At 34.0% G+C, this 23,749-nt stretch overlaps 3 protein-coding genes across 3 annotated transcripts; all 3 read left to right on the forward strand.

The window, feature by feature from the left end:
* The first annotated feature begins 355 nt into the window (after positions 1–355).
* Positions 356–4,848, forward strand: LOC131660500 (MLO-like protein 1). Its single transcript, XM_058929745.1, has 13 exons — positions 356–629; positions 705–967; positions 1,064–1,180; positions 1,265–1,325; positions 1,421–1,515; positions 2,323–2,397; positions 2,511–2,599; positions 2,777–2,826; positions 3,130–3,170; positions 3,523–3,732; positions 3,868–3,935; positions 4,030–4,090; positions 4,188–4,848. The coding sequence occupies exons 1-13, from the start codon at positions 440–442 to the stop codon at positions 4,494–4,496; spliced, it is 1,629 nt and encodes a 542-aa protein (XP_058785728.1). The 5' UTR covers positions 356–439; the 3' UTR covers positions 4,497–4,848.
* A 2,233-nt stretch (positions 4,849–7,081) lies between these two features.
* LOC131660501 (UTP--glucose-1-phosphate uridylyltransferase-like) lies at positions 7,082–17,521 on the forward strand. Its single transcript, XM_058929746.1, has 20 exons — positions 7,082–7,868; positions 7,956–8,056; positions 8,145–8,235; positions 8,751–8,811; positions 9,055–9,132; positions 9,220–9,270; positions 9,352–9,404; positions 10,124–10,196; positions 10,413–10,470; positions 10,586–10,632; positions 10,733–10,783; positions 11,219–11,251; positions 11,408–11,445; positions 11,528–11,603; positions 11,679–11,735; positions 12,514–12,597; positions 12,692–12,790; positions 12,887–12,991; positions 14,854–14,925; positions 17,005–17,521. The coding sequence occupies exons 1-20, from the start codon at positions 7,240–7,242 to the stop codon at positions 17,029–17,031; spliced, it is 1,884 nt and encodes a 627-aa protein (XP_058785729.1). The 5' UTR covers positions 7,082–7,239; the 3' UTR covers positions 17,032–17,521.
* A 4,721-nt stretch (positions 17,522–22,242) lies between these two features.
* On the forward strand, positions 22,243–23,472 carry LOC131660502 (large ribosomal subunit protein uL3c). The gene is made up of 2 exons (XM_058929747.1): positions 22,243–22,889; positions 23,024–23,472. The coding sequence occupies exons 1-2, from the start codon at positions 22,352–22,354 to the stop codon at positions 23,311–23,313; spliced, it is 828 nt and encodes a 275-aa protein (XP_058785730.1). The 5' UTR covers positions 22,243–22,351; the 3' UTR covers positions 23,314–23,472.
* Positions 23,473–23,749: the final 277 nt, after the last annotated feature.

Genomic DNA, 23,749 nt, shown 5'->3' on the forward strand with positions numbered 1-23,749 from the left:
CAAAACGGTGAGGATACTTATTTCTAACTTGTGATTTTTAACGCAAGTGTTAAATAGATACTGTTCGTTACGAGTGGTAAAATAGTTGGTTTACTTTTTTTTTGATTGGAAAATAGTTGATTAAACATTAGTTAGATACAAATTGGTAAGTACATTTATATATATGGTTGAGTGTGTACCCGTATTAGACACGATTCAAGTTGAAGTTGAACACAAGTGTTATAGAAATGAAAAAAAAAAGGAGGTGGGGAGACCCGTCACTGTATATATACTTTATGACAATGATATGTGGGGACATACAAGAAAAAGAAGAACAAATCTAAAATCTAAAATAAAATAATAATGGTTACCACGTTTAAGTTCCCTCTCTCTCAATAAAGAAAAAAGAAAGTAGAGAGAAAGGTTGTGACTTATTGCGAGATTTAGAAAGAAAGAGAAAATGAGTGGCGGAGGCGAAGAAGGAGAAGAGACAACACTTGAGTTCACTCCCACGTGGGTAGTCGCCGCCGTGTGTACTATAATCGTCGCCATTTCACTCGCTGCTGAGCGTCTTCTTCACTATGGCGGAAAGTATCTCAAACGCAAAGATCAAAAACCACTTTACGAAGCTCTCCAGAAAATCAAAGAAGGTAACTAACTAACCAACCAACTAACTACATACATATATATACACTCTCTAACTAATTATTAACTCTTTCTTGCAGAGTTGATGCTTCTCGGTTTCATTTCTCTTCTTCTCACGGTTTCCCAAAACGGACTCACCAAAATATGTGTTCCTCCCGGTGTATTGCGTCACATGCTTCCTTGTACTCTCAAGGAGAAGGATCAGGCAGAGTCGGAAAAACCGAAATCACATTCTGCTTTCTCTTTTCCCGGAATCGCAAGGCGTCTTCTCGCCGATCGTCTCCTAGCAGAAGCAGAAGCAGCGGAAGAGGCTAATCCGAAATCCCCTTTCTGCTCCAGCAAGGTTTATTTTCATCTATACTTATACTCACTAAATCATTAACTAACTCTTTGTCAATACATGGATCTTCAATTTCGTATTCTTCTTTTTCTTTTTCAGCACAAGGTTCCTTTATTATCTCTTGAAGCTTTGCATCATCTACACATCTTCATTTTTGTTCTCGCCGTCGTTCATGTTACTTTTTCCGTTCTCACCGTTGTTTTCGGAGGCGCCAGAGTCAGTATTCCTTTTTTCTTCTTCTTCTCCTCATATTCTCCATTAATTATTCGTTAATTATATAGATCTGTCGTTACTGTATAGATTCGACAGTGGAAGCACTGGGAAGATTCTATTCGAAAGGAGAACTATGATACTAGTAAAGGTATTCTATTCTTCCTTCTTTTTGCTGCTTCTTTAACTTATTCTTGTTATTATCATGCTTTTCACACACTATACTCTTGTAATTTATGCTTGCAGTTCTCAAACCAAAGTTTACTCAGGTTCAAAATCATGAATTTATCAAAGGTCGCTTTTCCGGTTTTGGTAAAGACTCTGCTTTAATTGGTTGGGTGGTAAGTTCATTACTACTAGCTTTTCATGCTCTACAATTTTGGTTCAACATGCTATCTTTAGATTTTTATGTCTGCAACCTTTACAAATGCTATTCCTGGTGATCTATGAAGCACCAACACCTCTAAGTAGTAGGTGTGTCGCCGTGTCTAACACTTGTATGACACACACCCGTACGAGTACGACATATGTTGGAAAATTCAAATAAGTGTCGAAAAAGTCAAATAAGTGTTCCAAACAAATAAGTTTTTTTCCTTGCTTCGGCACTTTTTGAAGCAAATTCCGATACCTGTATGACGCTCATACAAATACGTGTCGGGCAATTCAGATATGTGTTTCAAAAAAAATGTTTTTTCTTTGCTTATCACACCTTATACATTTTTTTAGACAATTCTCCAACACATCTAAAATCCAAAAGGATTAAATATTTATTTAAGTAATGTTATCATTGAAGGATTTAAGACATTAACTTTTATTAGAATATTTTTCACTTTTTTAATTATAGATGGATAAATAAAGGTCAAATAATATCTTTTATGTAGCAGTATCGATGTATAGATTTCTGAAATTATCAGTGCCGGAGTGTTCGTGTCATGTCCTAGTGACCGTGTTGGAGTATATGCTTCATAGACGGTGATTGTGTGTGTTTAGTCTTGGTTTATGTATATTCACATCTTCCTGTTTCTTTTAATGGGATTTTTGTGCTCTTTGGATGATATTACAAGAGATGCTGACTTTTTAGATAATCTAATCTAAGTGAGTTCCTGTTCCATGTTTTTATTTATACTAATTTTTTAAACTTCTTTCAGCAATCCTTTTTCAAGCAGTTTTATGGTTCTGTGACAAAATCAGACTATGTGACATTAAGGCTCGGGTTCATTACGGTAAGCTTCTAATGTACCATATCTGGTTTCAAATAATCTCTCGGTTGGCTGTAATTCGCTGGCTCCAATAAATGAATCATAATAATATCCTTTGGTATATTTCTTTCTTGTAGACTCACTGCAAGACAAACCCAAAGTTTGATTTTCACAAGTATATGATCCGTGCCCTTGAAGATGATTTCAAGATAGTTGTTGGCATAAGGTATATGCTTCCGAAGAATAACTTTTTCAACAGTAGTTGTTTCTATGCATATCACAATCACACATATTCATTGGTTTAGGTGCCAAGAAAATTGTATTTTTGTAATGTTGTTCATATAATTGCATAATGTTATTGATTTTTGTAATATCAATTCTAATTATATTTTCATGGTTGCAGTTGGTATCTTTGGCTCTTTGTGGTCATCTTCTTGTTGTTAAATATCAATGGTATGTGTTGCGACATACATTTATGCTTGTCATCAATTTTTTATGTCATCATACTCTTCTGTAAAATGACAGGACTGGCATCCAAAACCTATTTTGTGTTTCTTCTTATATCATTATCTGATCTAAAATGGCTATTGTTGTTGGTACTTGTATACCATGTATTCTTGTATTCAAAGATGGACCCTAATCAATTTACTTTTGTGTACAAGGACTTGTAGAACTAGTAAACTTCTTTTGGTTTTGTTTGTTATCTAAGAACATACTTTGAATCTCATAATTGATATGGCTGCTTTACTCTTTCAGGTTGGCATACATATTTTTGGATTGCTTTCATTCCAGTTATTGTAAGCACCTTAGTAAAAATTTTTCCTTTTTATTGTTCATTTTCATGGCCTCATTTAGTTAACTCAGCTTCCAATTATTTTTCTCTATAGCTTTTCCAATTATTATTTTTACTCGGTTATAGAAGAGTCATATGCTTTTGCTAGTGTTGCCCTTTTTATCAATAATGATTTCTTGTTAACCTTGTTTGCGCAGGCATGTTTTTCTACATGTATAACTTTTTCATGTAAATTGATGTGTTAACTGGCCTTATATTCATAATATCCTTTCTTTATTTCTTTCTTGTCCCTGACTCCCTGCATCTTGTATCTCTCTCTTAATTTGTTTCACAGTTTCTCATTTACATTCTTTCAGCTTTTACTTTCTGTGGGAACAAAGCTAGAACATGTAATAACCCAACTAGCTCATGAAGTAGCTGAAAAACATGCAGCCATAGAAGGTGACTTGGTTGTAAAACCGTCCGATGGTCACTTTTGGTTTCATCGCCCCCACATCGTTCTCTTCTTGATTCACTTTATCCTTTTCCAGAATGCTTTTGAGATAGCATTTTTTTTCTGGATATGGGTAAGCAATTTTTTTGGAAGCTTAACTTATATGCTCATTTTTCTTTTCTTTTTTTAGTAAGGGCATAATGTAGGGGTGAAAAAAGTTTTGAATTAGTTATATTCTATGTAATAATCTATTAGATTGTATTCTCAGGTTACATATGGATTTGACTCATGTATAATGGGACAAGTTCGTTACATTGTTCCAAGGCTTGTGATTGGGTAATTGCACAACTTCTCTTTTCTTTTGTACGCTTATGACATGTAATTTGCTTGTGCCCTGAATGTTTTTTGTCCCTCTATGTTGGGGTTGTAGGGTATTTATTCAGGTACTGTGTAGCTACAGCACCTTACCACTCTATGCAGTTGTTACACAGGTATCTTTGCACAGCTGTTCAAACTTACACGCAGATTAATTTTCTGAATTTAAGTTATCTCCTCTTTGTGCTGAATTTCATTATTTTCACATTGTAGATGGGAAGCCACTATAAGAGGGCAATATTTAATGAGCATGTGCAAGTGGGCCTTGTTGGTTGGGCAGAGAAGGTAAAAAAGAAGAAAGCACAAAAAGCTGATAGTAACCAAGGAAGTTCTCATGATCATGAGGGCAGTAATAGTGCAGGAATTCAGCTCGGGTCAGTTTTCCAGAAGAGGGCATCAGCTCCTGATCACGAGGGTAGTAATAGTGCAGGAATTCAACTTGGGTCAGTTTTCCAGAAGAAGGCATCAGCTCCTGAGGACAATGCGTCGGCGTCGATCCCCAAAGCTGAGGGGTCCAACTGATTATTAGTGTCTAGGTTAAGGTTATGTGATTAGATGTTTGGTAGGGCTTGCCTTATTTGTAATTATTTAACAAATTGCAGCTTTTCTTTTTCTTATTTAATTTGCCAGCTTGGTGAAGCACTGTATTTGTAGGGCATGCTGGGCTTGGTATAGGGGTGTGGTGATAGATGTATAGGCTTGATGCTAGCAATGCTGTGTTAATTTATAAGTTCCTAAGATTTCCTACCATGCCCACTGACTAGCTACTACATACATCATCTGGTTTTTGCTTCCTGCATGGCCTTATTATAAAAATACTTCCACAGTCAGTGACTCATACTCAGTTCTTAAATTGGAGAAGCGTTTTCAAGTTTTTGATTGATTATGTTCAAGGCAAACTTGATGAATGGGAAGCTTCATTCCTGTTTGTGCATGTTTGTTTGCACTTTCATTTTGGTGTAGTAAAGTTGGATTTCCAAATAGTTAGAATTATAATCATCACTTGGATCTCTTACTTCATGGACTGCTCAATTTTGCCTAAAATTTGAAAAAATATATATTGGGTTAGAATTATAATCATCACTTAGATCTCTATACTCACTTCATGGACTGCACTTTCCTCTACAATTCTGCCTGAAATTTGATGGAGATTTTAGGTTGAGAAAAATATATTAGGGTATGTGTTTAAAAGTATATTCCTTAGAAGAATAAGAGCAAGAAAAGACAAAAAAAAGAAGAAGAAAGGATCATATACTATACTTGAAACATATCTCATGACGAATCGTAACTGGAGAAAATCCCACCTCCGCAGCTAATCTTCTCGTCTTTTGCTTCATTTTAATTGATGTGAGTACCGTAAGCCATGTCTCCTTTTTCAATTGTGGCTGTGATGCTTGTCTTGACCGATTATGGTTTTAGGTTTCACAATTTTTTTCCGTTAGCTTTCACGACGCCTCTTTGTTGTTTGTTGCTCTTTGTACACAGAATCCAAACATTGCTTGATTGTGCTTCATTTTGGTTTAAGCTTTTTTTTGTTCTTGGTTGTTGAGAGGGAAAGAATAAAGTAGAAATGGGATGAAAAGAAAAGAAAGTGAAACATGGATTGGGGAAGAAATTAATTAAATAATTTGGCATCTTAAAATCAACTTTTTCAAAAGAACAAAAACGCTTGATCCAATGTAAAGTCGACTTTTTTCCAAATAAATTCAATCAATCGAATGCACGAGTGCTTGATCCAACGTCAAATACCTTTTCTCCACTTCATTCAAACCTTTTCATAATTAATTAAAACTTGATCTAACATCAGGTCGCTTTTAAATCCTTTTCCTAATTATCGGATCGAACGGACGAGCGGGACAAATGTCCTACATTTTCCTAGATTATTCGAATAATCACGATCCAATTAAAACACCTTTAATTAAACGAGTTTAGTTTAACTCAATGAACAATAGCGAGCTGGAAGAATTTCAATTATCCATGTTTTAGGCAACAATGTTTTCCGTTCGAATGCGACTTGAGAATCTTTCGTTGAAATGAACGAGCCAACAAACATTTGCTACTCAGAACTATGTAGCCTTGCGTTCTCCATCGCACCTGGAGATACGTATGAGTAAGACCCAAAGTCTTGTCAGTCACATTAATAAAAATCCAAAAACATTTTCCTTTATTTTTTTCCTCGCATAATAAGTAGAAAATCACAAACGATTCACGCTAACACTCATTTGCAAAACTAACTAAATGAGTATTGTTGAGTACAACATATGTGAGGGGTGCTAGTATCTTCCCCTTGCATAATCGACTCATAAACCCGCTATTGACTGCGATGACCATTAATATTTTAATTTATTAGTCTTTTTTTCAAAAGGATTAATTAGTCTATTTAAATATGAGTTAAATTACTATTTAAATATGTGTTCAAATAAAATAGACTTTTTAAGTCGCTAATAAGTTAATCACACTCTTGAAAAAATCAAATCAAGCCTAAAAAAAACTTATGAGAGACTATATACCAAATAAAAACTTTGAAATATTTAATAGACAAGATACTTAAAACTTAAAATCTTAATTTGATAAAATAGAGGGGTATCAACAAATCCTGAAATCAGAAAAATTATAACATAATCTCGTAAGATTAAATGTGGTTTTCCAGGTCCTTAGATTTTTATAAATATATATTAGGTTAGATTAAATATATTAAATATTAGATGTTTAGGAAGATCACAAGATACTTAGGGTATGTTTGGATATCACGAAATGAACGGAGCGGAATGGAATGGAGCGGAGTGGGATGGAGCGGAGTGGAACGGAGCGGAACGAATGTACCATTCCATTGTTTGGAAATTTTAGAACGGAATAAGACAAATTATTCATTCCGCCCAAATCGGAGGAGAAGGAATATGGTGGTAAGTGATGGAATGGAATGGAATCCATACCACTCCTTTCCGCTCCGCTCCATCCGTTTTTAAATTATCCAAACAACGGAATATCATTTTATTTCATTCCGTTCCGCTCCGCTCCATCCGATTTCATCAATCCAAACATAGCCTAAAACTTAAAATCTTAATTTGATAAAATAGAGGGGCAATTAAGCCTAACAAAAAAACGTCGCAAGATTTAGACAAAAAAAAAAAAAGTAAAAGACGCCGCAAGCAAAAAAAGAAGAGCGAGAGAGTGGGCGGAGGGAGGTAGCGTTCGAAAAGCTGAAAACCCTAATGCTGATGCAAGATAAAGTTTCAGAGTAACGAATTCCAATTCCCACTTCATCATGACGATTCATTCTGCAGTGATTCAGAAGCTGCTGAGCACCAATGCCCACATCGGTCGTCAAGTCGCCACTCATCATTTCAAAGACTACACTTACGGTTTCCGCAACCGAATGGCCATTATCGATTCCGACAAGACCTTAATCTGCATGCGTAGTGCCTTCAACTTCATCTCTTCCCTCGCTCGCCAAAACGGTCGCTTCATGTTCATCAACACCAACCCTCTCTTCGACGAAATCTTCGAGCTCATGACCAAAAAAGTTGACTGCTATAGTCCTTCTTCCAATTCTCTCTGGCGCACTGGTGGATTCCTCACTAACAGTAATAGCCCTAAGAAGTTTCGCTCTCGTAACAAGAAGCTCTGCTTCGGTCCCACGCAGCCTCCTGATTGCATCGTTATTGTTGACACTGAGAGTAAGTCTTCTGTTATCGACGAGGCTTACAAACTTCAGATTCCGATTGTGGCGCTCGTTGATTCTGCCATGCCGCTTCATACTTTCAGCCGCATTGCTTATCCTATTCCTGTTAATCCCTCTGTTCAATTTGTCTATCTCTTCTGTAATTTGATTACCAAAACACTGCTTCTCGAGAAAAAGAACTTGCAGCTCTCTAATCCCAAAATTGATCTTAGGTATATACTCATTATATTTTCCCTTCACTGTACTGTTTTGTTTTATCATTTCTTTTAATGATTCTGTTCTTATTATTAACTGTAAAGAGAAGAAGCTATCAGAATTGAAGATAAGAAGCGGAAGAATAAATTGGCGAAGGTTGGCTTCACTGTTATCCCCTACGATGATTTGGCACCCTTACCTGAAGGTAAACCATAATTGAACAACTTTAGTGCCTTCTATTTTATCTGCATCCACATTTATAGTAGTACTGACTAATTTCTCATTGAAAGCAGATATAGAAGAAACTAAAAAACTTTTGGACAAGCTTGTTGTTTTGAAGGTCAATCATGCCTCGGGAAGTAACATGGGTTTTGAAAACCCCAAGTAAGCATTCTCCAACTCTAGAAATAGACTATCCATCTAAATTGGAACTATCAGCATATGTTACTTCATGTTTGTTTTGCATTACAATGTCGGTTTGGTTTGAGCAGTGTATTTATATATTGAATTTCCCAATTTGAAAGCACACACATCCATGTCAATTCCCTTATGTTGTTTATGGTATCATGCCTTTCCTATTCCTTACATTTTTTTCATTCCATTTGTCTGCTGCTGTTTTTCACCTTTCTTTGTTTATTTTTATACAAACAAACAAGAAGAAAAATATTTTCAGACAAGCGGGATGAATTGGTTATATGGATCAAATCAAACGATGCCATTATAAGAAAAGTATTATAGAGGTTTGCTGAGGTTAGGTAGATAGTACTTTGTACTTGATTTGCTAATGCATATCTATATATGCCTCACATGTTTGTTGGCGCTGCCGCTTCCATCCATGGATTATTCAAAATTCCACACTTGATGAATTTCCACTGATGAAACTTATCTGTTTCATGTAGATCTGCAATAGATATTGGTGATGGAAAGACATTTCTTGACTTGATTGTTAACCAGATTGAGGTTAGACATTTATACTTGATATAGTAGTTATGGTATTCACACACACTTACAATATCATTTTCCCATGCAAGTCATTGGATTATTCCTTGGGGAGGTATTAGCCTGCTACAAATATTCATTGGCTCAGTCTTGATTGTGCATATACCTCATATAGAATCTGCAACTCTTATTTTCCGTTAATATACTGTTGCCATTGACTGTTTTTTTTGGTTTTGACTATTTTACTGTTGTAATTTTCTGTAGACCCTCAACTCCAAGTATGGATGCCAGGTTCCATTGTTTATTTTTAACAAAGATGACACTCACGATAGTACTTTAAAGGTGAAATACCGCGTCAATTTCTTCCATATTTGATCGTATTACTACCTCTACTATTATTGAAGTCTTCAGCTTCATCATCTTCCATAGGTTTTAGAAAAGTATTCGGAATCAAGCATTGATGTGCACACTTTTAAGCAGGTTTGCATTTGTTCCATAGTTTTTGAATGAGTCGATGTTGATTTCTTATTTCTCATAATCCATACATTATAATGTATATAGGGTGAACATCCAGAGTTAACATTATCAGGCGAACATGGCAGCAAAGAGGAAGTGTATGTCTTCTTTCAAACATCCGTCTCTTAACTGAATTTTAGATGTTCAATCATATGCACACTTGTAGAGTAAGAGATCTTAAGTTTCATCTCTAAACGTTGGCTAGTACTAGGTCTAGTATAAGGGCTATTTTAAAAATATTGAGATAACTACTACATTTACATGTTCTAGTTAACAGCAGTAATTTAGATGCATATGCCACTTAGACACATCAGAGATGCTTTTATATTTTTTCTAGGTATTTGTTGAAGGCATACAAGCTTACTCCCATAAATTAGGTCTAGGTACACAACATGTTTAAACTGGCATCTCCATGAGGTTTGACATGAACAAATTGAAGCATGTCATAATTTATTTGCAAATTTCCTTCACCACTTCACTGTTGTTATTCCCTCTAACCTAGATTTTCTAGAATGACATTATTAATGGAAGATAACTATTATTTAGTGGATTGTTAATAAAATATTCAACTTTATAAAGAAATGAGAAAGTCTTATTATCATTCAATACTTCGAAGTATTCAGAGTTTTCTACTTTAATATAAACAAAATACTAACCGTAAATATTTAACGTCTGTAAATTAGAGATGTCAAAATGACAATGCTTGACAGTCAAAATATATTTCAAGATATTGAATTATTTTTTCCATGATTTGAAAGTTTCTTACATGATAAGTATTGTCATTTTAAACTAACCCGCTAATTATATATGTGTGAAGGCAAACATTTGACGACGGTGATATATTTCGTTCACTAAAGATAGATGGAACCCTTGATTTATTATTGTCACAGGTATGGACTTTGATGCTGCTGAGATCTCTTCATATATCTCCCTTTTCCCACTCATTTAAAACTTTAAAACATGAGCTGCAAGACACTTAATTGTATTATATGACAGTAAAAACACAAGCTGCAATGGAACATGCTCAAATATGTACATATTTAGGATTTAGGACGTGTTCATATTTGTTTGTGGATTTCTTACTATCTTTTCATGTGTTTTATTAGGGAAAGGAGTATATCCTTGTGATGAAGTCAGACAATGTGGCTACTATCGTTGATCCAAGTATCCTTCATATAATTTTAATCATGAACTACAATATTCTTTGAGGTCACAACTTCATAACTGAGCATTGAGACTCAATATTTTGATTTTTGTCACCCTTGACTATATTTTGTAGATATTTTAAGTCATTTGATGACAAATACTATTGATTATTGCATGGAGGTAACAAAACTATTTTCATCTGTCATGTGTGTAAAACTGCCACCTCACTTTTTAAGGTATGAGTTACTGGATTCATTTTCTTTCCTTTTACTTTTTTCAGGTGACACCAAGCCATTCATCTAATTTGATCTTAACTCCAATGAATTTTAAGGTGTATTTTCTTTTCCTCCCCCGTTCAGTGTCCTTAACATTTGTTATTGGGCTTGTAACTGTATGATGCTAAATTAATTGTTTTTTAGTATTGGTGCTAGATTTACCATGTGGCTGTATAAATTCTAAACTGGAAAAGTGTCTCACTAATAAACAAAGATTTTTGAAAGTTAAGGGCCATTTGATTTTTATTTTCGTCTGTAATTACTAAAAATGTCCATTTGTTCTCAGTTTGTTTCCTATTTCCTTAATTTTTCATAGAAAACATGGAAACAAATCAGAGGCTTTTCAAATTTTCTTTTACTGCATGAAGATGCTATGGTTAAACACACTTTATAATTCTAGTCAAATACTTATTTCGTAACCGGGTGATTTTGTTGCGACTAGTAAACTTGAACAGAGTGTGTTAACCATTGTATGTTTGTAATCTGTCCAGCTTCAGGAGATTGCTCAAAACCAAGATAAACACGTAAGTCTTTTTATTTATTGTCATAACACAAATATTTGTATTATTTTGTTTCAAAATTATGTAATAATTTTAGAAGATTTATACTAGGTTGCCGACAAGATTTCTGCGAGTATTATAATGATTCAGTTTATCTTTTTATATTTTTGTTTATTTCAGTTGAAGGACAAATTCAAACTCATAGATACAACAAACATGTGAGTGAAATGCTGGTTTTCGTTCAATTTCTTTCCTAAGTTTACCAAATGTGGTAGATTTCATGGGTTGTCCTCTGTATAGGTGGGTGAGTTTAAGAGCCATTAAGAGACTGATTGATACTAATAGACTAAAGCCCAAGAAGCCCTCAGTTTTGAAGGTACCATTCCCTATTATTAGTTCAGTACTCTACTTTTAACTCTGACAAATGAATTGAAAGAGTTACTGTTCCCAGGGGAGTGACAATGATCAAACTCTTCGGCAAGAAACCGTTGCTGAATCGGCAGTACAGGTATATTCATTATTGTTTATGCTTTTTCCTGGTGTCTTTTTTCCTAAGTGGGTTTTGCTTAGGTATTAGAATAAGACGACTGCTTCAAATTTAAGACCATAGTATAAGTGATTGCATCCCGAAATATAAGACTAGATAATATATTTTTGTATATAGAATTTAAATTACAATTTCTTAGAGTTAGATTTTTTCTTCTTAATATGCTATTCGTCTCGTCGTAAAATAGCAGGGGGCTAATGATGGACAATACTTTAGGTCCAGGGTACATTGGGAATTAGGAGATTTTTTGGTATTATATATATTTTTTTGGTAGTAGACTTTATGGTATTTAGAATCTTATTAGGATTACTTATATTTTGGCTGTGTGACGTTCATATTTTTTGCTGTCTTTGTAGATTTTTTCTCACAAAAATGCCCTCTGTAATATTTGTTTTTTCATTTTTCTCACTGTTTTGTTTTAGTTTCCATGTTCTTCTTTTTGTTTGTAGAGACTAAAACAATGAGGACCAAAAGTGAAAACATACAAAAAGTATATAGAAACAACAATATATAAATTATACTTTATATAAACACTCATTTGTAGCTTCTTGTACTTTTTGCAAGCTTAATTAAAATATACATTGAGTGATGTCATTAATCAGACTGTTCTTTGCATCTTAGTGAGAAAAAACAAGTGAAAATAAACTATTGATTGGTATTGAAGAAGCTTTTTTCCGGTTAGGTATGAAGTTACTAATTGCAGTTTTTAATGCATTATCTCTCTATTTTTGTATTCCAGTTCTTTGATAATGTAATTGGTGTCTCAACATCCGAATCTCGTTTTCTTCCCTTGGACGCAACCTCGGATTTACTGCTTCTACAGGTAGCAGACCTAATTCTATGTTAATTCTGTTATTGTAAAATGTACTTTGCTGTACATGACTTACCCCTCCATCAACAATTATGCATCCTTGCAGTCAGATCTATACACTTATAAAGAAGGTGTTTTAACTCGTAATCCTGCTAGAACCAACCCTTTAAATCCTGTGATTGACTTGGGACCGGAATTTGCAAAGGTAAAAAATTTCTGATTCCTCATCTTACCTATTATTAGGTTTTTATATGGGGCATCCCCTTTCTTATGCGTTGTATATGCTATGTTCCCTTCTCAGATTGGTGATTTCCAAAGTCGATTCAAATCCATTCCAAGTATCATCGGGTTGGATAGTTTGGTAGTGAGAGGTGACGTGTGGTTTGGATCTAATATTACTTTAAAGGTATGCTAGAAGTTCCTTTTTCAGTCAGTCATCTTGCATTTTGGGTAGCTGCTTTGAATTCCCTTTAAATATCTGAAGTGTCTGGAGGATCACACTTGGTATTTCGCATATATCTGAGAACCACATGCGATATTCTGTTTGTCCTTCTCTGAATATCAGGGGAAGCTTATTTGTTGTTACACGAACTTGATGTTTTTTCTCTCTTTTTTACTTCTGAAAATAAACTGTATCATGGTAGCAATGCCTTATCACCCCTCCTCTCTCCCATCTTTTTTCATCCGCGAGTGAGATGCTTAACGTCATAGGAACTTGACATAAGGCGATTGAGTTTTTGATCTTGCTAAGACTGCAATGAAAGTTCAACACTACTAAAAGATAGAGAGAAAAAAAAGTCTAAAATTGTAAAAATTGGATTTTTTTGTATATGTCAAAAGACTTGCAATTGTAATACTATGTTGAAACTGATTTGTTGGTATAAGTGGGTCCAAGCTTGGTGTTGACGAGAATAATACTTGCACAGGCAGAAACTTGTTGATCTGACCAAGTTAGATATATGTTTTAATTCAATATTACTATTAGAGTATCGGGGTAGCACCTATAGTAGAGTAGATGGTGGAAAATATACTTAGGTGGTTTGTTTCAGCATATAGAGAGAAGACCTGTAGAATTTGTAGTAAGGAGAGTAGACCAGATGGAGAGAAGGCAAACAATTCGAAGAAGAGGAAGACCCTGAAAGACTGTAAAAGAAGTTATTAAAAAAGATCTCGAAATTAATAATTTGGATAGAAACATGGTCCTTGATAGAACATTATGACGAAAGTTGATCCATGTAGCCAACTCCACCTAGTGGAATAAGGCTTAGTTGTTGTTGTAGTATTACTTTTAGCATCAAGCTTCTGCTATTCTTTATATGCAATCATAGTCTTCTATCTGATCATCAGAAGAGGTAATTTAACTCCCTGTAGGAATTAGGAAACAGAGTTATCTCATCATGTGGGAAGTTAAAGCAGTTTTGCTTGAAGATATTTCTGATCTCAGTGGCAACTCCCTCAAATGAATAACTGCTCAAGCTTATAGTTATAAGCTATGATTTAATTTGTGCCCTCTTGCAAGAATCCTTTGGGTTTGAAAAAGAAAAACATGGACACACAGGCTTTATTTCCCTTGTGCCGAAATTCAGATCTGTTTTAGTATAGTAGGGGTTGCAATGATCAAACTCTTATCTGTTACCTTAAATTTGGGTTGGGCTGTACTCAATCCTATGAATCGGTTGGTAAGGTGAGGGATGTCTCTCACATATAAACACGTTTTCAGGACATCAAATATGGGACTCACTCTAAATAACCTTGTCAAATTCCTGTGCTTTATGTTGCAAAGGATTTTGTTATCATGTGAAGGAGCATAAGCTATTAGATGAAGCATTCTCAAATTTAGCATGTTTATGCATAATGCTTACTAGACCATAAGATATTCTAGATCTCCTAACACTCAACAAGAGATCTAGAATATCTAGAGATAGTTGGAATAATCATCACGACCCTAACAAAATTTATGATTGTTCTTTCTCTCTGCCAAATTTCCTTCGACTTTACCACTTACTCAAAAGTTGGCAAATTTTCCGCTTGACATGCGGAATGGAAAATTGACATTAGCTCAACCTGAAGTGGAACTCTTGTTATAGCTTGTTGTAAGAATTCATATTCAATGAAATTCCAGCTATTTAATCAGTTTGTGATACCAAATTCATGTCATTGTCTGTACATATTATATATAATTATATTGGGTTAGTGTCTTAACTACTGTTTGATTATTTTATGGGTTCTCGTGTATTTGCACTACTGACCCTTTATACACACTATCAGGGACAAGTGACTATTGCTGCAAATCCTGGCTCAAAATTGGAAATTCCAGAAGGGGTAGTGATTGAGAATAAGGTACAATACAAATTTAAGTATGAACTTTTGAATTTCCTTATAGCCCGACTGTTCCTTTCCATGGTTTTATAGGCTTGCTTCTTAATTTATTGGGTGGTGATTCATGGGTTGGATGTGTTGAAAATACATGTTTCGTCTGAACTGGTTTAATATGTATCTTTGGTTCCATGTTTTGTGATCAAAACATGGGTATTTATGTGATTGGAATCAAAGGTAGCCCTATTAGTTATATAACCAGACAGCAGATAGAGGATGATAGCATTCAAAATGTATCCATTATCTTTGTTTCTCTTTTGGGGGGAGAGGCCTTGCAGGAGGCCGGGTGTGTGGGCAGATGCTCAGCAACTATTTCCATCTTACTAGAATGTTGGGGTTGGAGTTGTTGTCTACTTGAATAATCCCAAGAAACTGAAGATTCTGAAGCCTAATCCTTAGTCATGAGATATTGATATAGAATTCCAATGATCTCCCAATCAGGATTCAAACTCAGACAACTCTTTTCGCCCCCATACTGTTGGACTCAATTACAAAATTCTGAATTCATTGCTGATAGAATCCGGCTTTAGGTTAGATTTCAATTACAAACACTGTGTTTCCCTCTGACAAGGAATCACCTCTCCCCTAAATTGACATAAAAAACACAACGTAAACTGATAACTTCTACACCCTATTAATACAAATAACTGCCACGTTTTTTTAATAAGCCAAACTGTTGTATATAACCAACACAGTTAGCTCAAGTAGTGCCAAAAAAAGACCGCAAAATAATAAGCAGATCCAACTGAAACAATTAACAAAACAAAATATCCACCGACCCCAAGAGAAACAGAAAACCATCCAATGCTAATTTCTTAACAAATCACCACACCCAAAACTTCCTATGGGGTTAGTGAACCACACTGCAATCATCAGATAAAACAAGTTATATAATCCTTAAGGGCACGTTTGGTTGTGAAGAGAAAATGAGAAGAGAGAAAAAGATGAGAGTGTGAGAAGAGTGAAAGAAGTATGAAATATAGTAAATTTGAGATAGTGTTTAGTATAGGAAACAGAGAAGAAACATGGTAGCAGAGCATGTTTTCGCCCGAGTATTAGGCAGTCTTTGATTGATCAACTTCAACTTCCAAAAAATATTTTAGTAGCCCCAAATTTTTTTTTTGCAATCCAATGGTCATCACATGAAGAATTTAGAAATTGGCTAACCATATTGACAATAAAAGGAATGTGAACTCACATGGCTTAGACAATTTCTCTAACAACTCAAATTAGGAGACGTCAAGGCAATGAAACTAGTCTGGGACAAGACAACTAAGCTACACTGCATAATACATATCCTTCCAATTGTAAGAGTTACACACATAGAGATCAGCTGCCACTTTGTAAACAATAAGGTTCTTTTAGGAGAAATCATAACTGATTTTGTTGGTTCAAAGGATCAATTGGCTGACATGTTTACTAAATCCCTTAGAGAACTCTCTTTTGAATCTATTTGTAACAAGCTTGGTGCATATGTCATGTATGCCCGAATTTGAGGAGGATTAGAATCAAGTAAGCCCGCAAACATTCTAGATTGATTAATAGTATTCAGAATTTCTTCCTAGATTATTCCTTATTCAATAGGCATTCAATGTTTTTGTTGTAACGCCGATACAAACACAATTAGTGTGATTTAAGTATAGACAAATAAAAATTATAGAAAACAATACACTCGTAACTCTTTCGTCCTTAATCCTCCTAAACCAAATACACTATAACATCTCGTGGTTTCTTCTCTGTACACAGTTGTTCTCTGTACACTGCTGGTTACAATTGATTCATTGTATTGCTAACAATAACTAATAGCTGACAATATTAAATAAGTTGATAAAGCTTCTGTGAAGGAAGTAAATTGTGGCATGACGACTATGAATGATACCTCCACCTTCTTTAACTAAGAGCATAATTGAGAGCCCCTTTATTTTTCCAGCATTAATGACTATTTTAGCTTGGGGCATGTGCTTCGTCTTGATTTACCATCAAATCCTTTCTCAGATTTTTACTTTTGATAATTTTCTTAGTCACTTCTTTGCTGATTTACAGGAGATCAACGACCCTGCAGATATCTAAGGATGAATGTCATGGAAGTTGATGATATTTGGTTCTAGCAAATATGTGAACTACCGAAGCTTTGCTTTGATGGTGCAATACAATTTATGTCACATTTGCAGCTGTCCATCTGTTAGCTTTTCTTTTTACCCCGGTCCAAACGGCTGCAGAAGCAAATAATTTCGGACACATTATTTTTTCAACTGTTGTGGTGGTAATGAAATAATTGACACCATCCATTTAATTAATCTTGTAGGGTTGTAGCTTTAGCTTTTAGAGCAAGGCTTGATGTCTGAGATAATAAAGAATAGAAAATCATTAGTTTTGGTATTTTTTTTACCCCAATACTAGAGTCACACCAATTGTTTACTCTACCAAAGTGTTGGAGCCGAGCATGCATTTTTTTAAGCGAATTGAAGGCATGCATATTTGTTGTTGGCTAACATATACTACACAAGTTACTGTTTTGTTATTCATGTCTCCAAGCAATATCATAATGTTTTCACGAACATTTGTTTGGATATTCAATTTTTGTTGACGCTTTAGTTTAAATTGAAGACAAGAAATGAAAAATTAGTAGTTATGGGAAATGTTGAGACTTGCGGCTTACTCAACAAAGTAGCCAGTCATGTTATTAAGATAAAATAAGCCTGCATCTAGTGTGGGCACAATGAGGTCACAAGTCATCAGTTTTGAATGCTTTTTGTGAACTATTTTTTTAATAGTTAGTTGGTTGAAAGGTAAATTCAAAAGTTTTTTAAGGTATGTTTTTTTTTTCAATACAAAAATTAAATAAGGAAGTAACTATGTTACTGAAATCAACAAATAAAAGATATTGATAAGATTTAAATCAAAAAATTTTATAGTAAAAAAATTCTTAGCATCAATTCTCAAATCTAATATTTTATATTTTGGATGTGAATAATGAATTTTATATTTAACAGAGTAATATAATTCTTAAGTTCCATCTAATGTTAATAAGACATATATTCTATTTGAAAGTTATGTTGGTTTTTATGAACTTGAGCATCTTTCTCTCCTCAATTTTTATTATAAAAAATGTATCATTTCAAGTGTAGTTTAAATAAAGTATACTTGAAATGAATGATACATTTTTTTAAAATAAACTATTAAGTACCATCCCTACTATCAAGTAGTCCCTCCATTCCTTATTATAAGCAAAATTTTACTTTTTAAATACAGGGACACTGGTTAAGGATCATTAAATGTCTCATTTGAATATATTAATATTATTTAGAAAAGGAAATCATTAATAGTGTTATTTATGACTAAAAAGAAATCCAACTTTTTAAACCATATTAAAAACAATTGAGACGTTACATATTATTATTTTCCATTTTCATTTTCGATTGCTTTTAAATACCTTCTGCATAAGGTGCATGTTCTTCACATTTTAGAAATATTTTTTTTTTATTTATTTATTTGGAATATGATTTTTTTTTTATGATGTGTTTCTATTTGTTTATTTTATGATGTTCTTCACATTTTATTATTTTTTTTATTTTTTTAATTTTATTTCTAATAAATCACGTGCATTTGAAAAGTTAATATTGAATTGAGTTATAATATTTAGCCTCATAATGTCATTTACTTTCAATAAATGAATAAATTAATTTAAGTGACTTAATAATTAGATATATTTAATTAAAAGTGTTTTTCAAATAAATAAAAGTGTGATTAAAGATCATTTATTACTTCTTATCCAGTGCCCCGGGGGCACTGGTTAGCAGCACCCATTATTAAATGTATCTAAAAAATTGAATTTTGCTTATAATAAAGAATGGAGGGAGTATAGCTTATCTTTAATGTGCGGCAAATATCATAATTAACTTATAATTCAAGTAAAATTAAACTAGATTAAATTAAATCTCTTCTAATTCTCATAGTTTAAACATTAAATTATATGAATTGTAGTCTTAGATATATTAATTATTAAATGTATTTAAAAAGTTGAATTTTGCTTATAATAAGGAATGGAGGGAGTATAGCTTATCTTTAATGTGCGGCAAATATCATAATTAACTTATAATTCAAAGTAAAATTAAACTAGATTAAATTAAATCTCTTCTAATTCTCATAGTTTAAACATTAAATTATATGAATTGGAAGTGATTTAATTTAGTCTAATTTGATTTTACTTGAATAACAAATTAATTATGATATTTGCAGCACATTAGATAAGCTATACTTATAGTAGGGATGGCACTTAATAGTTTAATATAATATTCTTACTTGAAATTTGTTAAATAACATAAGCAACGCAACTAAAATTAAATTAAATATGCATACAAAATAAATTCATTATTATTATCAATAAATTAAATACACACTGAATTGTTTTCTATAATAAAAAAGGGTTTAAGGGTTGTAAATTGTCATCTAATCTAATCTTGACACATAAATAAATGTTTATTGATAAATTTAAAAAGATTTTAATTTTTGTGCATGGTCAATGAAAACAAATTTATATTGTTAATGCATCATAATCACTTATAAGGGTTATTTTAAAGAAGATTAAAATAAATTCCAAACACTTTTTAAGATCTAACAATGATAATTAACTGACATGTGTTACATGTTGGGCTGTTCAAAAAAATCAAAGTACTGAACCGCCAAACCGAATCGAACCGAAGTTAAAATAACCAAACTGTTATGTTTGGTTAGTGAATCAAACCATTATACACAAACAGTTTTAGAATCACTGTAACCGAAACCGAACTGAACTAAAACGGAAAATGAAAAAGGCTTAAAACAAATTTAAAAAATTTGGAAAAATATGATAAATAGCATCACAATAAAATTAGACTAAACAACTATATAAAAATATGTTATGCCTTATTACGTTACGTGTGTGATTGATTCAAAAGAAGTAGAAAAAAGAGTAAATTTATTTTTTTAATGATCAAATCTTGCGATTTTGGTTAATAGTTATCCAATAAAAAAATTAGCATACAAAGGGGTTGAAGCAAGATGATCTCCTAGAGCGTTGTTCCTTCTTCTGTTGGTGGTTGAAAGCCTTAGTGGTTTGTTTACCACGATTGTGGATCATGACCTTTTCTCTGAATTTAGAGTCGACTCCTCGAATTTGAGCATCTCTCATCTCCAATATGCAAATGACACAGTTATCTTGAAGGATACTTCAGTAGAAAATCTTTGGAAGATTAAAATCATTTTTTGAGGTTTTGAGTTGCCTCTGGGTCTTTGTGTTAATTTTGCAAAGAGTAGCTTCATATGGGTAAATGTGGATCATGTTTTTTTTTTGGACTTAACTAGTGAAATTTTCCATTGTAAGAAAAAAAATGGTTCCCTTCAAGCATCTTGGACTGCTGGTGGAGGAAAATCCTCAACTTAAATCTATGTGGAAACCTCTAGTTAGTCTGATTTCTAAAAGGCTGAACTCGCAAAGACATGTGTATGTTAGCCTGGGGTGATCTTACTCAACTATATTGTAAATGTTATCCCTGTTTTCTTCTCATCTTTCCGGAAAATGTTTGTCAAGGTTTGAAATAAGATTCTTAAGGTCCAAAGTAGGTTTTTGTGGGCACATGGTTAAAGGTAATTTTAAGATCTTTTGAGTTAAGTGGTCTGATGTTTGTAACTCTAAGCATTAAAAGGGTCTAGGTGTCCGGAATCTCCACTTAGTCAACTTGGCTATCTTGGCTAGATGGAGATGGAACCTTATTTCAGGATCATCTAGACTTCGAGTCGATATTTTATCTGCTAGAAATAATGTTCATGTTATTTCCTCCTTCTTAGGGGGTAAGCATGATGGCTTTCGTTATGTGTCTACCTAGTGGAAATATGCGTCCTCATTGGTTCTAAAGTTGAGAATTCTTGTGATTGGTTTGTGGACAACATTAGTAAGAAAGTAGAATCGAACCTTCTTATCTTCTTTTGGAAGAGCCCTTGGGTAGAGTTCACTCCTCTTTGTGTCAGGTTTCTTAGACTCTTTAGTATCTCTGATCAATATAAATAGGTTGTGGTGTGTGTGTGAATGACAACTTAATTTAGGACTTAAGGTGGAAAATATCCCATTTTGTTTACCAACAGGAGAAGATTATTGATCTATTGTCAGCTATTTGGTATGACACCCTTTCCATTACTTCCAATAATAGATGGTGGCATCACTATAAAGATTACATTTTTTGTAGCCTCAGCTTACTTAGTCCTTCTTGAGTGCGGTCTTTTTTTATTATCTTCCATCCACTCGTATGAGCTCAGTTCTTCCTCTCATTTAGGATAGTTAGGACCCTTCTAAAGTTGTTGTTTTCTCTTCGCAACTTTTTCAATATAAGTTTCCTTCAGAGAAAACCTATTTAAATGTAAGGTATTAGTGGATCAAGAGGTTGTTTCTTTTTTGTTGTATAGAAGGGTGAAAAAGTCGATTATCCATCTATTTATGACTTGTGAGCTAATAACATCCGTCTAGTATACTATTTTTAGGTTTTGTAGGGTGTGCTTTGTTCATCCCATGAATCTCATGACTCTTTTCTGAAGTTTAGATGGTTGAGAAAAAGGTATAAGATTATGGGGGTCTATGACAGGACACTCAGTAATGTAATCAATATGAAAATCCTGAAATTATATTGTTTTTTATAGGTTCCTCAACTACCGTGAAAGACGTGGAAGATACAAGCATATTCCTGTCTTGAATACAATATCTTGGTAGGTTAGCTGGAAACTCTTGTGATTTCTCTGTTTGACTTGAAAATTATATCATTTGTCTGAGCTAATAGCAGATTAAATTTCTTTTGACCTTCGATTATTTGCTTGAATTTCTTTTCCACTACGTCTCCCTTGTTAGTTGTGCAAATGCGTTGTAGAGTGAAAAAACAATGTGGCATTGAGGAGAAAGGTTAAGTAGTTCCCTTCTGGTTGGTATGCCGAGTAACCCGTTTACCTTAAAAACTGACTTTAGCATTGAAATACTAATCTTGCAGATCTACCAACTAGAACCACACCAGAGTAACTCACACTACTACATCAATGATTTGTTTCAACCATTCTAGTTCCCAAACAAAATTATATAACACTAATTAAAAAACACATTAAAAAAAATCTATGTTAAAAAGCAAGAATAAATTTTTAAAAAAAAAAGTGTTGGGCAGTCTTTATGAGTGGAGGAAAGGCCCAAAATGAAATGAATTCGGGTCGGGTTGTAAAAGAAATAGTAGGAGTAAAATGAAATCCGTAATCCATAGCAGAAAGAAAGAAGATAAGACTCGTTTTTAAAGCATATCAGCAAGCAGTGTTGTCTATGGTTCTCTCTCACATAACAACTTAACTAACTGTTGACACTTAGAGCATCCATCTATCCATCATGTCGCTCGCTTCCATTTCTTCCGCATTCTCCTCGTTCTCAATTTCCTCCCGTTCCACTTCACTCTCATTTTCAACTTCAATTTCTAAGAATCCCTCTTCTCAATTCCTCAAATTTCAACAACAACAACATGAAAGACCAAAAAGAGGAGTGGTTGTGATGAGTATGGAGGCAGGTGTTGGAGTCATGGGTACCAAACTCGGAATGATGAGTTTTTTCGAAACTAACGGAGAAGTTGTTCCCGTCACTATCGTCGGTTTCAGAGAAGGCAACATTGTCACTCAGATCAAAACCGACGCCACCGACGGTTACAACGCTGTCCAAATCGGTTACCGTAGGGTTAGGGACCGGAAATTGACCAAACCAGAATTGGGTCATCTTGAAAAGGCTGGAGCCATTCCGATGCGCCATCTTCAGGAGTTTCGTCTTCCAACTGTCGATGGATTTGAACCTAATCAGCGCCTTGTCTTTGATGAAATTTTCAAAGAGGGTGATCTTGTTGATATCTCTGGCACCACCATTGGCAAGGGTTTCCAAGGTTTGTAATAACATTGCTTACTTTTGAATGTCTCCTAGGTTATTATTTGATGTTTTCAAGATTAAATTCTAATAACTGTTCCTAACTTGAGTTGATGATAATAAAGGACAATAATAATGGATTAATTTTGACAGGTGGTATCAAGCGTCATAACTTCAAGAGGGGTCCAATGAGCCATGGTTCCAAGAGTCATAGACAACTGGGTTCAATTGGTGCCGGAACTACACCTGGTAGGGTATACAAGGGGAAAAAGATGCCTGGGAGGATGGGTGGAACCAAAACCAAGATCAGAAAGCTTAAGATTGTTAAAATTGATAAAGAGCTTAATGTTATCATGATCAAAGGTGCTCTGCCTGGTAAGCCTGGAAATCTTTTGCGGATAGCTCCGGCCAAGATTGTTGGCAAGAACATTCCTAAGAATTAGTCTCTTTCTCTTGTAAGATTTCTGTTTTTGTTTTCTTCTTACTTTGTGTTGTCTTTGATTAGTTTGTTTGTAACTGTTGTAAAATTTATGTATACTACTATTCCCTTTCTCAAACTGTTGCATTGATTCTGTTATACAGCCCCTTAACAATTTATGAAAGCAAGCACTGTCTTAATCAATCAACAAAAATGTTTATGTTCTTGGAAATACAGTTCATCTCTAAAGACGAAAATAACCATGAAAATTGAAAATCCTTCTACTGGATGAGATCGGTTGCAACATTATCATGTTTTACACTCAATTATGCAGGCGGATTTATTTTTCTTGTTGCTTGTTTTACTATTTGATCATTTTGATGGTGCAGACATGAAGTTTATGGTCATAAAACTATAGTTTGTTCTAAACTCTAATGTAGGACTAACAGCTTTTAATGGTA

The sequence above is a fragment of the Vicia villosa genome, linkage group LG3 (assembly GCF_029867415.1).
Source record: "Vicia villosa cultivar HV-30 ecotype Madison, WI linkage group LG3, Vvil1.0, whole genome shotgun sequence".
Taxonomy (NCBI): domain Eukaryota; kingdom Viridiplantae; phylum Streptophyta; class Magnoliopsida; order Fabales; family Fabaceae; genus Vicia; species Vicia villosa.

What these genes read in the sequence shown, in the direction of transcription:
- LOC131660500 (XM_058929745.1), top strand. Translation starts at nt 440, where the DNA reads ATGAGTGGCGGAGGCGAAGAAGGAGAAGAGACAACACTTGAGTTCACT. An exon ending in TCTCCAGAAAATCAAAGAAG is followed by an intron (nt 630 to 704) that starts GTAACTAACTAA and finishes TCTTTCTTGCAG; the next exon opens with AGTTGATGCTTCTCGGTTTC. An exon ending in GTTCCAAGGCTTGTGATTGG is followed by an intron (nt 3,936 to 4,029) that starts GTAATTGCACAA and finishes TTGGGGTTGTAG; the next exon opens with GGTATTTATTCAGGTACTGT.
- LOC131660502 (XM_058929747.1), top strand. Translation starts at nt 22,352, where the DNA reads ATGTCGCTCGCTTCCATTTCTTCCGCATTCTCCTCGTTCTCAATTTCC. An exon ending in CATTGGCAAGGGTTTCCAAG is followed by an intron (nt 22,890 to 23,023) that starts GTTTGTAATAAC and finishes TAATTTTGACAG; the next exon opens with GTGGTATCAAGCGTCATAAC.
- LOC131660501 (XM_058929746.1), top strand. Translation starts at nt 7,240, where the DNA reads ATGACGATTCATTCTGCAGTGATTCAGAAGCTGCTGAGCACCAATGCC. An exon ending in TGATTGTTAACCAGATTGAG is followed by an intron (nt 8,812 to 9,054) that starts GTTAGACATTTA and finishes AATTTTCTGTAG; the next exon opens with ACCCTCAACTCCAAGTATGG. An exon ending in ATGTGCACACTTTTAAGCAG is followed by an intron (nt 9,271 to 9,351) that starts GTTTGCATTTGT and finishes TAATGTATATAG; the next exon opens with GGTGAACATCCAGAGTTAAC.